General features: G+C 48.0%; 1 protein-coding gene across 3 annotated transcripts in view; it reads left to right on the top strand.

Annotated features, from left to right (window-relative positions):
• The first annotated feature begins 2,007 nt into the window (after positions 1–2,007).
• Positions 2,008–13,134, top strand: part of ARHGEF7 (Rho guanine nucleotide exchange factor 7) — a 115,925-nt gene continuing 104,798 nt past the window's right edge. For all 3 annotated transcript variants that reach the window (XM_053970272.1, XM_053970268.1, XM_053970269.1), the window contains exon 1: positions 2,008–2,281. In XM_053970272.1, the coding sequence (XP_053826247.1) occupies positions 2,117–2,281 (165 nt within the window). In that variant the 5' untranslated portion in view covers positions 2,008–2,116. The remainder of the gene's footprint in view (positions 2,282–13,134) is intronic.

Genomic DNA, 13,134 nt, shown 5'->3' on the forward strand with positions numbered 1-13,134 from the left:
AAGGGAGCTGTGCAGAGAGTTCAGGTGCTTTGCAGTAAATACGTTGTAGGGGAAAGTCTGACAAGAAAGGAATCCAGGAAGGGAGTGGCATGCTCCTAAATCTTTTGGGCGCTTCAATTTTTTTTACCTTAAAGATCTGGAAATGGTTTCCCGACTTGTGTCAAGCTTCTTTTAGAAGTCTCCAGGCAATCCATCCATACGACTTTCCAATGGCAAAGAATTGCCATGTTTGTGTTCTTCATAGCTGGCAAATCATTGGATTGGAAGCTGTTGATCAAAATAGATATGGAAGGGTGTACAGTTAAGTGCAGAAGAATGGTGAGGAGATAGGTGATGGATGTCAGTGATAACCCAGATATTGCTTATCATGAAATCCTTTATGCTTTGTTAAGATCACTATTCTGTGTTGTAATATGTGGTTACTTCCATTGCCTTTGGATGGGTCTTCCCACAACATGTCATGTATCATGCTCTCTGCTGTAATCAGCCATACGCTTTTCACCTTGTTCATGTACCCATCACATCTCTCACATAAAAAGTTTCATAAACTCATGCCCATGGTTTTCTACCATGGGCCAGTGCCAGGGATGTCCCCACTTGCTGTTCACCTTGCTCAGGAAGCTACTGGGGAACCCCTGCTGGGGATGCTGAGGTAATAAACGCCTGACCATTGCTGTGTGCATTGTACTTGTTTGTCCCATCCTGCTTGAGTCCAGGTGGGCATTAATACTGGCACAGGCCAGTCTGTTGCTCTCACCTCGACCAAAAAACAAGGAGCAAAAGGAAAAACAAACTTTGGAAGAGTTATCTACCTGAAGTGTCAGAATTTAAGAAAATCTGCACCTATTATGGGTTAGGAGGAGATTGAGTGTTGAAATTAGATTATCTTGTATCAAATTGAAATGCACCTCTGTCTTTCTGGGCCGGCCAGTGGTTTGGTAGGAGATTCTGGGTCAAAAGAACCTACCAGAGCTGCTGCCCAGGGACTGTGATGGTGGTGGATGCAGTACGCCAGGCTGGAAGCAGAACAGCAGAGATAAGTTTGGGTTGGCATTGTTCCCTCTACCTCTGCCTTGAAGGCGTTTTGCCCCTCGAGGGCGTCAAATGGGGCGAGAAGGGAAAGCAGGGGCTGTGGTGGTATCGCCTCTCCTGGCGTATGTGCTGCATCAGGGAGGCTGATGGCAACAGAGGGACCTTGGGAGCCCACACCAGCCAGCTCCTAACAAAAAAATACTGATTGCTCATAGTGTCCTGTCCAAGTAAAGCCTTGACGAATGGTTTTTGTCAGAATAAAAGGCACAGGAAGGCTCTGTTTCAGGTTAGCCTTCACAGTCCTTCTGTGTAGAATATTTACGCTGGCTTCCCAGGCGGTGCCGCAGACCATCGGGGTGGAAGCTGGCGAGAGGCGCTCGGGGATGGAGCATCCCAGCAGGCGCACGGCGGGGATGGCGCGCACCGCGGCGAGCCCGCGACCCGGCCGCTGGGCCGAGGTTCCCGAACGGGTTTCCTCGCGCAAGGGAACGACGGGCAAAGGCAGAGATCGCTTTACTGCGGCCGGTCGGGCCGGAACCCGCTGCCGGTGCTCCCAGAGGTAGATGGTCCGAAACCAGTCTCCCGGAGCCTGGCGCCGAAGGCTTGAGGGGGGGGGGGGGTTCGTTCTCTGCGCGACGGCGCCGTCCGAGGAGGAAATGAGGGGCCGGGGGATCCCGCAACTTTTCCCCGCGGCCGGCGGTGCCCGGCGGTTCCCGCTCCCGCCTCGCTGCGCGCCCGCGGAGGCGCCGTCCGCCCGCTAGGGGGCGCGCGCCGGCCGCCCCTCGGTGCGCGCAGCGGGCGCGGAGCGGTGCGCGGGTCTCCGCGGGCGCGCGGCCCCCGCCCGCCGCCGCTGCCAGTGATGTCATGGGGCGGCGGCGGCGGCGGCGGCAGCGGCGGCGGGGGGGCGGGGAGGAGGCGGCACTGCAGCTGCATGTGTCTGTAGCGGCGGGGCCGGGGCGTCGTCATCTGCATTCACATGGGGGCGGCGCCGCCGGCCTCCGCCTGAAGCCCCCGCCGGGGGACACACAAAACCCACGCGAGGCGCGGGGCGCCGCGACCCCCGCCCGCCGCCGCCGCCATCGCCATGAATTCGGCGGAGCAGACCGTTACGTGGCTGATCGCCCTGGGCGTGCTGGAGTCACCCAAAAAGACCATCTCCGACCCGGAGGGCTTCCTTCAGTCCTCCCTGAAGGACGGCGTGGTGCTGTGCCGCCTGCTCGACCGCCTGCTCCCGGGCACCATAGACAAAGTAAGTGCCCGGCGGCCCCCGCCCCGCCGCCCTTTGTGCGGCCGGGCCCGCCGCCCCCGGCCCCGCCCGCGCCGCCCCCCGCGCCAAAGGGGGAACCCCCGGGCCCGGGAAGGGCGGTGAGGGGCGCGGGGGGCGGAGCGGGGCCGGTCCCCGTCGGGGGGCCGGGGGAGAGCGGGGAGCGGCAGCCGGGCTGGAGGGGCTTCCCCCGTGAGGAGCCACTGTTCTGCAAGTGTTGTACAAACGCTCCGCTCCTCAAAGCGGAGTCCTGGCTATGCATGGGAGATGCATTAATTTTGGGGGGTGGACTATGGACTCTTCCTTGCGTGCCACGAGCCGGCTGCAAACTTATCTACGCAACTGCTGGAACAGCCGGTGCCTCGGTGCCTCACCTCGCTTGGGAGGTGATTCAGCTCATCCCTTCCAACCTCTGAAGGACATTTTAGCGTTTGATGCTTAGTTTTCTTGAAGGCTGTTTTAGCGTTATTTGGGTCCTTTACTGTTCGGTAGCCTGTGGAAAAAAATCTCATCTCTTTTTTTTTTTTTTTTTTTTTTTTTTTGGTGCTGAAAAAACGCGTTACAGCTCTAGTTTGCGTTGTGTTTGAAGAAAATGTACTCTGTCAGGTAACTTTTATGTGCTCTGTGTGCGTATATAATTCCCGTCGTAGCTCAGCCAGAGGGAGAGGGGTTTGGTTGTGCCTCAAAACTTGGGACAGTACCGTTATCTCACCTGATGTTCAGTAACGTAGTGCGCACAGAGATCCACATATTGACAAAAAACTTTCCTCCTGTGCCAGTCTAAGGCAGTGAAGAGAAGATTGGTGAAGGTCATCTGCTATGATGATGGGATGACTCCTTGCTTGAAAATATTGAAAATAACACCGTATTTTTCACCTTTTGCAGAGCAGTTGGCAGAGCAATCCCCTCGTTGGAGCGTACTGACAGTGGGCTTTTGTTACCTTTTGTGGCTGTATTTCAAGTAGCTCTCAGACCCACAAAGTTGTAACCAGTGCCTTGAGCTTAGCAGGACACTGGGCCGGGCTGTCCCCCTTCGGTTCTTCAGTTTGCCGCCCACTGGGGTTGTTACTCTTCTGTGTTGTACTATAGCCTGGAGGTCTAGGCTCTTGACTGGAGTCCCATTCTGCAGATTTAGTAGATCATTCCTGCCTCTCAGATTCACAGGTACATAAGGAGGTGGTATGGGGGTATGGAAACCTCACAGGAGCCTGCAGTGCTATTGGCGGGCGATGGAAGTGATGAGAGCACAGTGTGTCGGTGGCTGTGTGAGCGTGGCTAACTCAGGGATCACCATGGTGGCCAGTGGGGCTAGCTGGGACAGCTGAAGCCCCTGCCACTGCTGCTGCCAGCTTTCCCCACCACCACTTCCTCCTAAGTGGCTGTTCAGGCAGTAGAGCTGAAGAGGATGTCCCTGCTCCCAAGGGGCTGCAGCTTTGTGGAGGTGATACATGAGGTGCAAACTCAGTTGTCCAGTGCACTGGGCTGCTCTGCGCTCCAGAGCAGGTAAATGTCCTGTTCTGCCATTCGGTAACTGTCCTGCTCTGCCATCCGGGGTGACACGCGTGATGTGGGGCTGGGGGTAATTGGGGGCTCCTCCACCTAATTATCCACTGGCTCTGACAGGCTCCGCCCATGCCTCCTTGTCCTCAGGGTCTTTTGCCTGGTGGCACCAAGCCCAAGGAGGGTTTTGGCAGCCTTTCCCATACTGCTACTCCAGGCACGCTCCCTGAGCACCCCTTGGACTTTGGGTTCTGAGCTTTAGGGCAGAAAAGGTCTTTTCCCTTTGTGTAGATGTCAATCCTAGTAAAATGGGGTCCTGCACTCAATATGGGAAAGAGGCTCTCCCAATAAACAAAAAAGCATAACAGAAATAAATGTTAAAAGAGTGTTTCCCAACTTAATGTGCTTCTCTGTTACAGTATAGTTTGGGACAGCTCTGTTATTGAATGAAACGCTCTCTTTTCATCTCAGAGGAGCAAACACCTCTCATGTTCGGGTGGGGGTCCCTTCACAGCACCCATGCAGAGGAGGGTTGACAGAGGCGCACAGCTCCCCACACCAGCGTGGGTGCAAGGAGCTGTCAGTGGGACTCTTCGTGGACCCCGTGGTGCAGCAGCGCAGGGTTTGCAGCGGGAGCTCTGCGGGCTGGGATGGCAGCCAGGGCGGGAGGAACGCTGGCGCCTCGCAGCCTCCCACCTCCCCGAGCTCGCCCCGCGAGCCAGGGTGCTGGGACAGGCGGCCACCCTGGGCGTCCCTGCTGACCCTGTGTGTCTCCTCTGGCTCTGACTTAGTTATGAGTCTGGGGAGAAACAGCCCTTTAAAAAAAATTTTTTAGAGGGATCTTTGGTTTTGTGAGGGTAACTGTTCTTATTTGCATGGGCCATTCACAAAGCACTTTCTAATTCATAGATGTGTCTGAGAGACTCACTAACTCATTTTTCCATCTAACTTTGTAAATATTCTTTTTCTGTAGACTCAGAATTTATACCCCATACCTCTTTCACGTTCTCATCTATGTTATGTCTGAGCTGTTTCCGTGTTACTTTATTCTCTTTCGTTGTTTGTTAGTAAACAAATATAAAATGTACATCCTTTACTCTGCCATGGTATTATTTCCAAGTCTTTTTGGCTACTACTCTTTGTTACTTTTTTATACTGAGTGCATTTAAAATATGAGCCTTTTTATTCCTTATTTTCCCTGAAAGTCTCCAGTTGAAGTTAAAAAGATACAAGGATGTCCCACAGATGTAGACTGATTCAATTCTCAAAATCATTTGAGATCGCAACGTTCTATAAATATCTGACATTAGCAGACACTTTGAAGACTCACAGAGCTCATTTTTCTGTAAATACAAAAGAGTAACTAAAACCAAAGAGAATATTAAAAAAAATACAAAATACAAATATGAAGGGATGTTTATCAGCTTGGGGTGCTTTTAAATATGTTTTCTAGAAAATGCTATAAATGTATTTCTTTCTTTCAAAAACAGATTAGAAAGAGGATTCAATATACACAGGAATGTAGTAATACATTTTTTGGCATTTTGTGCTTTTTAAAGCCTCTGGGTACCCTGAGAGTAAGTAGTAGATTTTTAATAAATAAAGATTGTGCGACCATAAAAGGAATCAAGCACTTGAAGGTCAAAGAACAGAATTTTCATAAGTTGATAAAACAAATCAGTGTGTTTCAAGGCTGGTTAGTATATCCTTTCTTTAGATTGCTATGTATTTGTATACCAGCATTGCACAGAGCAACCTACAGAGCTGCTTGCCAGGAAGTTTTGGCTGAATTTGTTTGCATTACAATAATTTTCTATCTTGAACAGGAAACAACAGATATTAAATTCACTAGATTTCTGTAAGTCAGAATGAAAATACCTTGAAAAGTAATGTTAATACAGACTGTTTCTAATTTTTGGGCTCCTATTTAATGTCATAATCATTCCTTTGCATTTTGAAAGAGATGGCCCCATGATGGGGCAAAACAAAATAGTTGGGTTAGGCAGAGTAATGGTACTGCACAATAACCTTGTCCTGAACACAGGAAATGAACAAAAGTGAGCGCAATTATTAAGAAAAAAAAAAAAAGCAAAATCAACAAAACTGACAACAGCTTCCCCCACCCTGTCCAAACCCAGCTATGTCTTAGTTTTTTAAAGCATGGAGATCTGTGCTGAAACATGGTTAGTTGGTTTGCTCCAAAAGATAGGGAATTGCTGAATTTAAGTAATTTGAATTGAAAAGCCATAATTTCAAGTTAGACGATTTCAGTCTTGTGTGGTAAAACTGAATTACTTTGATGGCAGGGAAGGGATCCCCGTGGAAGCATTGCAGTGCAGTTGTCTGCCGCTTAGATGCTTTTCCTCTCAGAGATCATTTTCCAAACAGATTCTTCCATCGCAGACCAGTTTGACCCACTTTCTACGTTGTAAACAGAGATCAGAATTGGAGCGGGAATTTTCCTTGTCATATGAGGCTTCGCGCTCCATTAAGTTTTGTTTGTACTTTTATTTTTGGTCAGCTGTTCGACAGAAAGCGTCGTTTTGAGGACAGCTTTGTTCTTTTTGGGGAAAATGCAGAAGACGCATCGGGGAATGTGATGCAGCAGCCATTTGACACCCCGTGGTGCCCCCCCTCCTGTCGGGGGCTCCTGGAGGGCACGGCAGCAGCTGGTTCGTGCCTTGAAGCCAGGGGATGGGGAGCGTGCGGGGTGTGCGGCTGGGTCTCGCACGCCTGGCTCCCCTCCGTCGAATGGACCATCCCCAGGCGTTGCACTGAGTGTAGGATTGAACAAGCCAGAAGCTGCTCTGCTGCGCGTGGGAGGCTGATCCAAAACACAGCCGCTTCCTCTCGCTGCTCCCGCGGCGCTGAGGTGGGAGACGGACGGCACGGGGCTGGCCCCGGGAAAACAGATACAGCTCTCTCTCCTGCTGGATGAGACTTGGTGCATGGCTGAAAGGAAACGTCATTCCTATTCCCTGTGGAGAATTGGGTACTGGTGTTGACATTAATTTGGTTATTAATTGGGGTAGTACCAGAACTGATGGCAGCAGAGATTAAGATCTTTGTACAAATGCCTCATACATCTGTATGATTCTCTTTTTAAAGAGAGAGGTCTTTGGCTAAATGAGGCATTCTGAATTGTAATTTAGGAATAAATTAACCCTTTGTGATTCACAAGGCAAATGAATTGTTGTGTATGAGTACAAGCACTGAGAATATCTAAAAGGAGGGTTTGGGCTGCCACATGTGGCAACCATGTCACCAGCCTTGTCCTCACGATGAGCGTGTGTGCCTACAGCTCGGGCAAAGGGAGGTTTATGCTTGCTTATCTCTGATTTCACACGTAAATATCAGGGCTAAGTATACTTCTCTCCTGTTGTGACAAGGTGTGACCTGAAAATGTTATTTCACATGATACGAAGGAAGAAGAAAGGAAAGGTGTTTTGGACCCAGAGTTAATAAAAAGTTATGATTTTTGTAGCCCCGTATATTTACAGAGGTGCAATGCTGGCTGGGAGCTGAATGTGGAGCCCAGACGGAGCTTGAGAACATCCCACCAGCAGTGCAGACATTATTCTTAAGGTGGAAATTTCCAGGTGCTAGTTGGCCCCGAGCAACCTACATTTTGGAAGTTCTTCTAGCAGGATGTTCTCACCCTGAAGCCTTGGTGAGGTTGTTTGGGTCTGCCTGGCTGACCCCAAAGGCTGTCCTGCCTTTGCTCACTGAAATCTGTTGGGAGGTATAGTGGTTGCTGGTATTGCAGCAGCAGGTCATCACAGGACAGGAAGCAAAATCTCATTTTAATGTACATATGCTCTCTTCCTTCAGCACCAGTCCTCCCAGGGAGATTATTGTGCTTCTGGCAAGAATAGTCTGTGCTGGACAGGTGTGTCTGCCGTGGCTGCGTGCTCAGGGAACACCGGTGTGTATACGAGTGCTGTTGATCCAGGGTGGAAACACTGCAAGGATGAGCAGAGACTGGGCAAAAGTTATCCCAAACAAAGTCATTAGAGTGCCTTTTTCCTGAATACATGCTGTTCTCATCAGTGATACTGTGAGCTTTGTAGGATTTTTTGGTCCTGTTACAGACTTGTCATTGACCGTGCTACTCCTGCTGCCTTGTGAGAACAGGATGCACAAATGCTTTGAAAGAGAATGCCCTTGCTTTTCCTGTCTATGTACTGTCTCTGTAATTCTGGTGACTGGGATATTATCCAAAGAAATATGGTCTGCCTGAGCTCATTGAGGAAGCAGAGGACTTGTATCTATGTGCACTGCTTTTTTCCTTGAAAACCAGATCCTGTCAGTGCATAAAGATCTGGACTGTGTTAAATAAGAGTGTGCCAGATCCTGAAAAGAGGGGGCAATTAAGGAAACTGTTGGTGATTAAATTGTTTTTTGTGAGAAAACGTGGAAAAATAATGTAGTTCTGCTGGTCTTACTCTCATTAATGTATTTTCCACAGTTTTTATATGCATTCTTTCTATGTTTGTACATAATACTGACAACAAAAAAAGTTAGCCCTCAGGTGCCCTACTGCTATCCAGACTATCCTCCAAATGTTGTGTGTGTGTGGAGAAAAGGAAGAACTGTGAGGATGCCACCAGCACACTCCCCTCTGGTTACACTGCATGCTAGTGGCTGGCGGTACTACATTGTTCAGCTGAAAATGTTTAAGATTGTAATTTCAGCCTTAGAAAACTGGAAGTCTTGCTTTAAAATTGAAGTTTGCAGATTAGGTATGTATGTAAGTGTATTTATACATACATACATATATATTTTTATATATTATATATAGTATGCACATATATTATTAAAATCTGGCCATGAATCACTGCCTGGAATTCAATATACATATTCCTTAAATAAAAATTTAAATTAATTGTTATCCAGTGGCTGTGATTTGAAGAGCTGTAACTTTAAAACATTTCAAGCATGACAGGACTTGCAAAAATACTGTGAGCTGGCAGCATGGAAGCAGTGTCTTGCACCTTGGCTGGCTGAGCTTTACTCCCTGATCCTCAGCCAGTGTGACACTTCTGCTCTCTCCCTCACTTTGCTGCCTAGAGCAAAGCCATTTTCTCTCCACATCTCTCAGTATGATGTGGTTGCTGCCATCACCCACAACAAGAGTCATAGAACGGTTTGAGTTGGAAAGGACCTTAAAGATCATCTAGTTCCAACAGCCCTGCTATGGGACACCTTCCACTGGACCAGGTTGCGCAAAACCTCATTCAGCCTGGCCTTGAACACTTCCAGGGATGATGTGCCCATGACGTATCTGGGCAACCTAAGTGCCTCAGCATTGTAATTATGGTGGGGAGTTGAGCAGGGGTGGCCAGCTTCATCTGCAAGAAGCTTCCTTCGTGCCACTCCTCATCACGGATCACTGACACCCCGTAGGCAAAGGCCCCTGTCCCTTCTTGGCCAATGAAACACTGCTTGGGTTCTAAGTGCATTTAATACGGGTCTCCATTTTCCTGCTATGCAGTGAGTGCTATTGGATGATGTTGGCAGCTTGCCCAGAAGAGAATCCATCCCTTCTGTAGGGCTTTGGTAGTCCTGTGGAATATCTTCATGGGGTGGGGGGAGGGGGACAGCAGTAAAAATCATATACCCCCCACTGGTGCAGCTGTGCTGTCAGAGAAGTGGTTTTGTTGGCTTTGTTAATGTCACTGGGGGAAGTGGTACTGTTAGACTGGCAGAGGAATTCCCTCTCTGGCATATGTTACATCCACACTGAGGAGCGATGCCAGCATATCTAGCAGCAGAGCTCTCCCAGAGTAAACAAACCCTGAGTGATTAGACTCCTGAAGCCTAAGCTTGTGCTGCATCAAAACAGCGATGCTCCACAGGAAACATTGCAAGGTTTACGTGACAAGGGGTGCAAAATCCTTCCTCATCAGCCTTCCTTCACAGGGGAATCTCTTTGGTTCAGTTCCTGCCAAGCCCACACCTGGAGCTGCACTTCATCAGGCTTTTTTCACGTGCTGACTTCAGGGAAATGCACATCTTCCTGTGAACGCTTAATGCTGGCACCCCTGATGATGCTGCTTGGGATTGGGGTCAGCTGGATGCTAGCTGATTTCCTCTTTTTCTTTGAAATAGCAAGAAAATAAGCAAAATCACGGGAATTAGGAATATTAGTTCTTAGCTTTTAGGAAGGAAGGGAAAGCAGCTTACTGCTGCAGCTGCAACCAGACTCTCTTCTGTGTATGTATCACATCCTTCAGGCACACTTCTGTGCATGTGTTCTGGTAGGACTCCTGCCTAGTTCAGGTCACAGCGGGGGGGCCTTCAAGGATCCTAATAGCAGTTGCAAAGACAGCTTGCAAGTTTTATGTGCATGGCATTCTTATTTTCTTAATGCTGTGCCAACCTATGTTTTCTGTATGAAATATAAAAATTTGATGGAAACTTGAGACAACAAAAGTACCATATGGACTGCCCTGGTGCCCGTAAATTATGGTGTTTGTATCTTAGGGCTGGGTTAAAACCTGCTTCATGGGAGTCAGTTTATAGACTTCTGCAAAATCACAGAATCAATTATGTTAGAAAAGACCTCTGAGATCATCGAGTCTTTAACTGAACACCACCTTGTTAAGTAGACCTTGGCACTATGTACCCCATCCAGTCTTTTCTTAAACACCTCTAGGGAAGGTGACTCCACCACCTCCCTGGGCAGCTCATTCCAATGTTTAATCACCCTTTCTGTGAAGAAAAGCCTCCTAATGTCCAACCTGAACCTTCCCTGATGCAACTTGAGTCTATGTACATTGATGGGAATTTAATCAGGGTCCAAGGGAAGTGGCAAAAGTACTGTACTTCTACTGCAAAAAAAAAAAAAAAATACTGTTTTCCTGAATATTGTTTAATTCAGGTACATATCTGAAAAGATGAAATCAGACAGCTGAATCAGTTTTACAGAGTCATTTTTGGAGGGCAGATTAATGGAAAAAAGCAGCTCTAATTTTTGCATAAGGTCCCATTTATAAAGGCTGCCACAAGACCTGGCTGGCATTTTAACCAAACTGTACATTTCATTTGCAAACTTAGATGAACTTATGTTTTGAGGACTATTACGCTAAAGAACTGAAGCAGCTAAAGCAGAACATTTGTGTGTTTGAATGTAGGTCACTGTTAATAATGGCTAGTCAGGCAGAGGAGCATTTCTGAGGAAGAAATCAGAAGAGCTGGAGGAATCTTCAGCCGACTAAAAGTGTTCATGGTTTCACATAGCATAGCAAAGTGGAGGTTGAGGGAGCACAGAATGGTGGCTGATGAGTTGGTGTGGCCTGTTGGCCAGTAAAGAAAAGGTGGTGGGTTACGTTTGTGTGGCTAAATGTGGGATTGGATTTGCTGGTTTGGAAGGTGGTGGTGTGTGCTCTGAGGTGGGAAAGATGGAATACAGGGACTGGTGTGGGGATGTAGGATGTAAAGCAGAGGAGTGTCAGATGTGGAGCTAGTCATGCTGATGGCTTTGGAGTGAGGTAATGGGATCTAAGAGCTCCTTCTGTGGCTGTCACCAATAGTGGTGTCCAAGGGCAGGAGGTTTGGGAACCTTTATGGTCTATTGTTAATAAAAAATGGACACAAACCACCTTTCAGAGAGTTGTTCCAAATGATACTCAAAGGACTCTTGTAAGTCTAGGAGATGACTGGAGTTTGGGACACTAAGTAGATTCCTGCTTTTACCTTCTGCTGTGTCTTGATTAACTTGATGTCTGGGTATCCTTTTCAGCAAATAAGAATTTTAGGGCATATCATAAGGTACCTTCCTTCCTCTTTGTGTTGTATGTAGAGTCTAGGTGAGTTGTGGAAATGTAAAATTTTGGCACCTTAGTGCTTGAGCTGAATGAGCTTCAGTCTTTTGCTGGAAGTAGCTCTTACTATCTATGTCTGTCTGACTGCCTGCTGCTGTGCTTTCAGAGCATGGCCTCAAGCCAAAATACAGGTGTGTAGTCCATGCTGACTGCTGTGCAGGTTATTATTGAAAGGTTTTATAGGGCAGGAAAAGTCAGTGCTAAAGAGCTACAGTACTGCAGAGACTGTATCATGCTAAGGTCTGGTGCTCTGTCAAGAGACCTGATTTTAAAAGAGAGCTGCACTTTGTTGAGAATCCCGATCTGTGTTTTTAGTTTAGCTAATAGCATCCTGCAAATGTGCCATCAGTAAGATGTGCAGCTCTTTACGTGATTTGGCTCAACTGCAGAATGCTCCTTACTTATAGATGTTGAAGATGTGATCCTTTGAAGTGCAGCTGTGCCTTCTGCTGTCCTAGGAGGAGCACGGGGCTCCTATCTGCAGTCCTCTCAGCCCAACTGCTCACTGTGGAGGTGACTGTGGAGGAAGTGCTGCACCTGCCATTGGTCCCTAGCAGTGGATGCTTCCTCGAGAAGCAGAGGATGTCCTCCTGTGTAGCTGTGTAGCTATGTAGCCACTCTTTCTTTTCCATCCCTGCTGGGTGCAATTTGTGAGGGCCAATGGTCTGGGCCAGAGCAGGAAACCCGAATGCCGAAAGGGACGGGCCCTGCTGGGCATGGGTGCAGGTGCAGGCAGGAGGCAGCAGCTGCGAGGGGTGGGGAGGGAAGGAACCAGCAGGAGCTGTTGGACAGTTAATCGCCTGCAGCTTCACCACCCAGGCTGGTGTGACAATGGCCAGGCTTCCTCCTCACGATGCTTTTAATCTCATTTTTGTCCCTGAACACAAACCCTAGCAACAAATCCCAGCCTGTAGTGCTTGTGCAGGAGGTGTTTGCCCCATTGGAAGATCAGTTGCCCTTGACCAGTGAAAGGAGTTGGAAGCAAGGGAAACACAGCTGCTGTGGGACTGAATGTGATCAATAGGACCCTTTTGATAGCTTTGCTGCATTGTGCAATTATGGTATTTTTACTGATTAGATTGCGGTAATGCTCTGTGTGTACAAGGTGCTACGAAACGTGGACAAGAAAACTGTTTTGTGCTGCGAGGGGAATCTGATATAAAAGGGTCCAGGCAGGATGAACAGGATTTCTCCTTACTTAAGGGCTCAGTCTTTGAATTTCAGGCTTGAGCAGCCATACACCTGAACAGGACGTTTTTAAGTGTCTGCTGAACTTTGCTACTAGTTTGCAGCTAGGTTACATTTTCTGTTAGTTTCTGCTTTCTAGTTACAGAGATAGTCTTCTTACATAGTAAGCCATGTTTTACTTGTTGTGTGTTGTGCTAGATAAATGATTGATGTAACTTGCATGTAGGAACAGCGTTCTTACTCAGTCTACCTAGTAGATTCCAGTTTCTATATAAAGACCTTGTACACTTCTTGTTCTGTGACCCAGTTTGTCAACTTGTTCAG

The sequence above is a fragment of the Vidua macroura genome, chromosome 2 (genome assembly GCF_024509145.1).
Source record: "Vidua macroura isolate BioBank_ID:100142 chromosome 2, ASM2450914v1, whole genome shotgun sequence".
In the NCBI taxonomy this organism is placed as follows: Eukaryota; Metazoa; Chordata; class Aves; order Passeriformes; family Viduidae; genus Vidua; species Vidua macroura.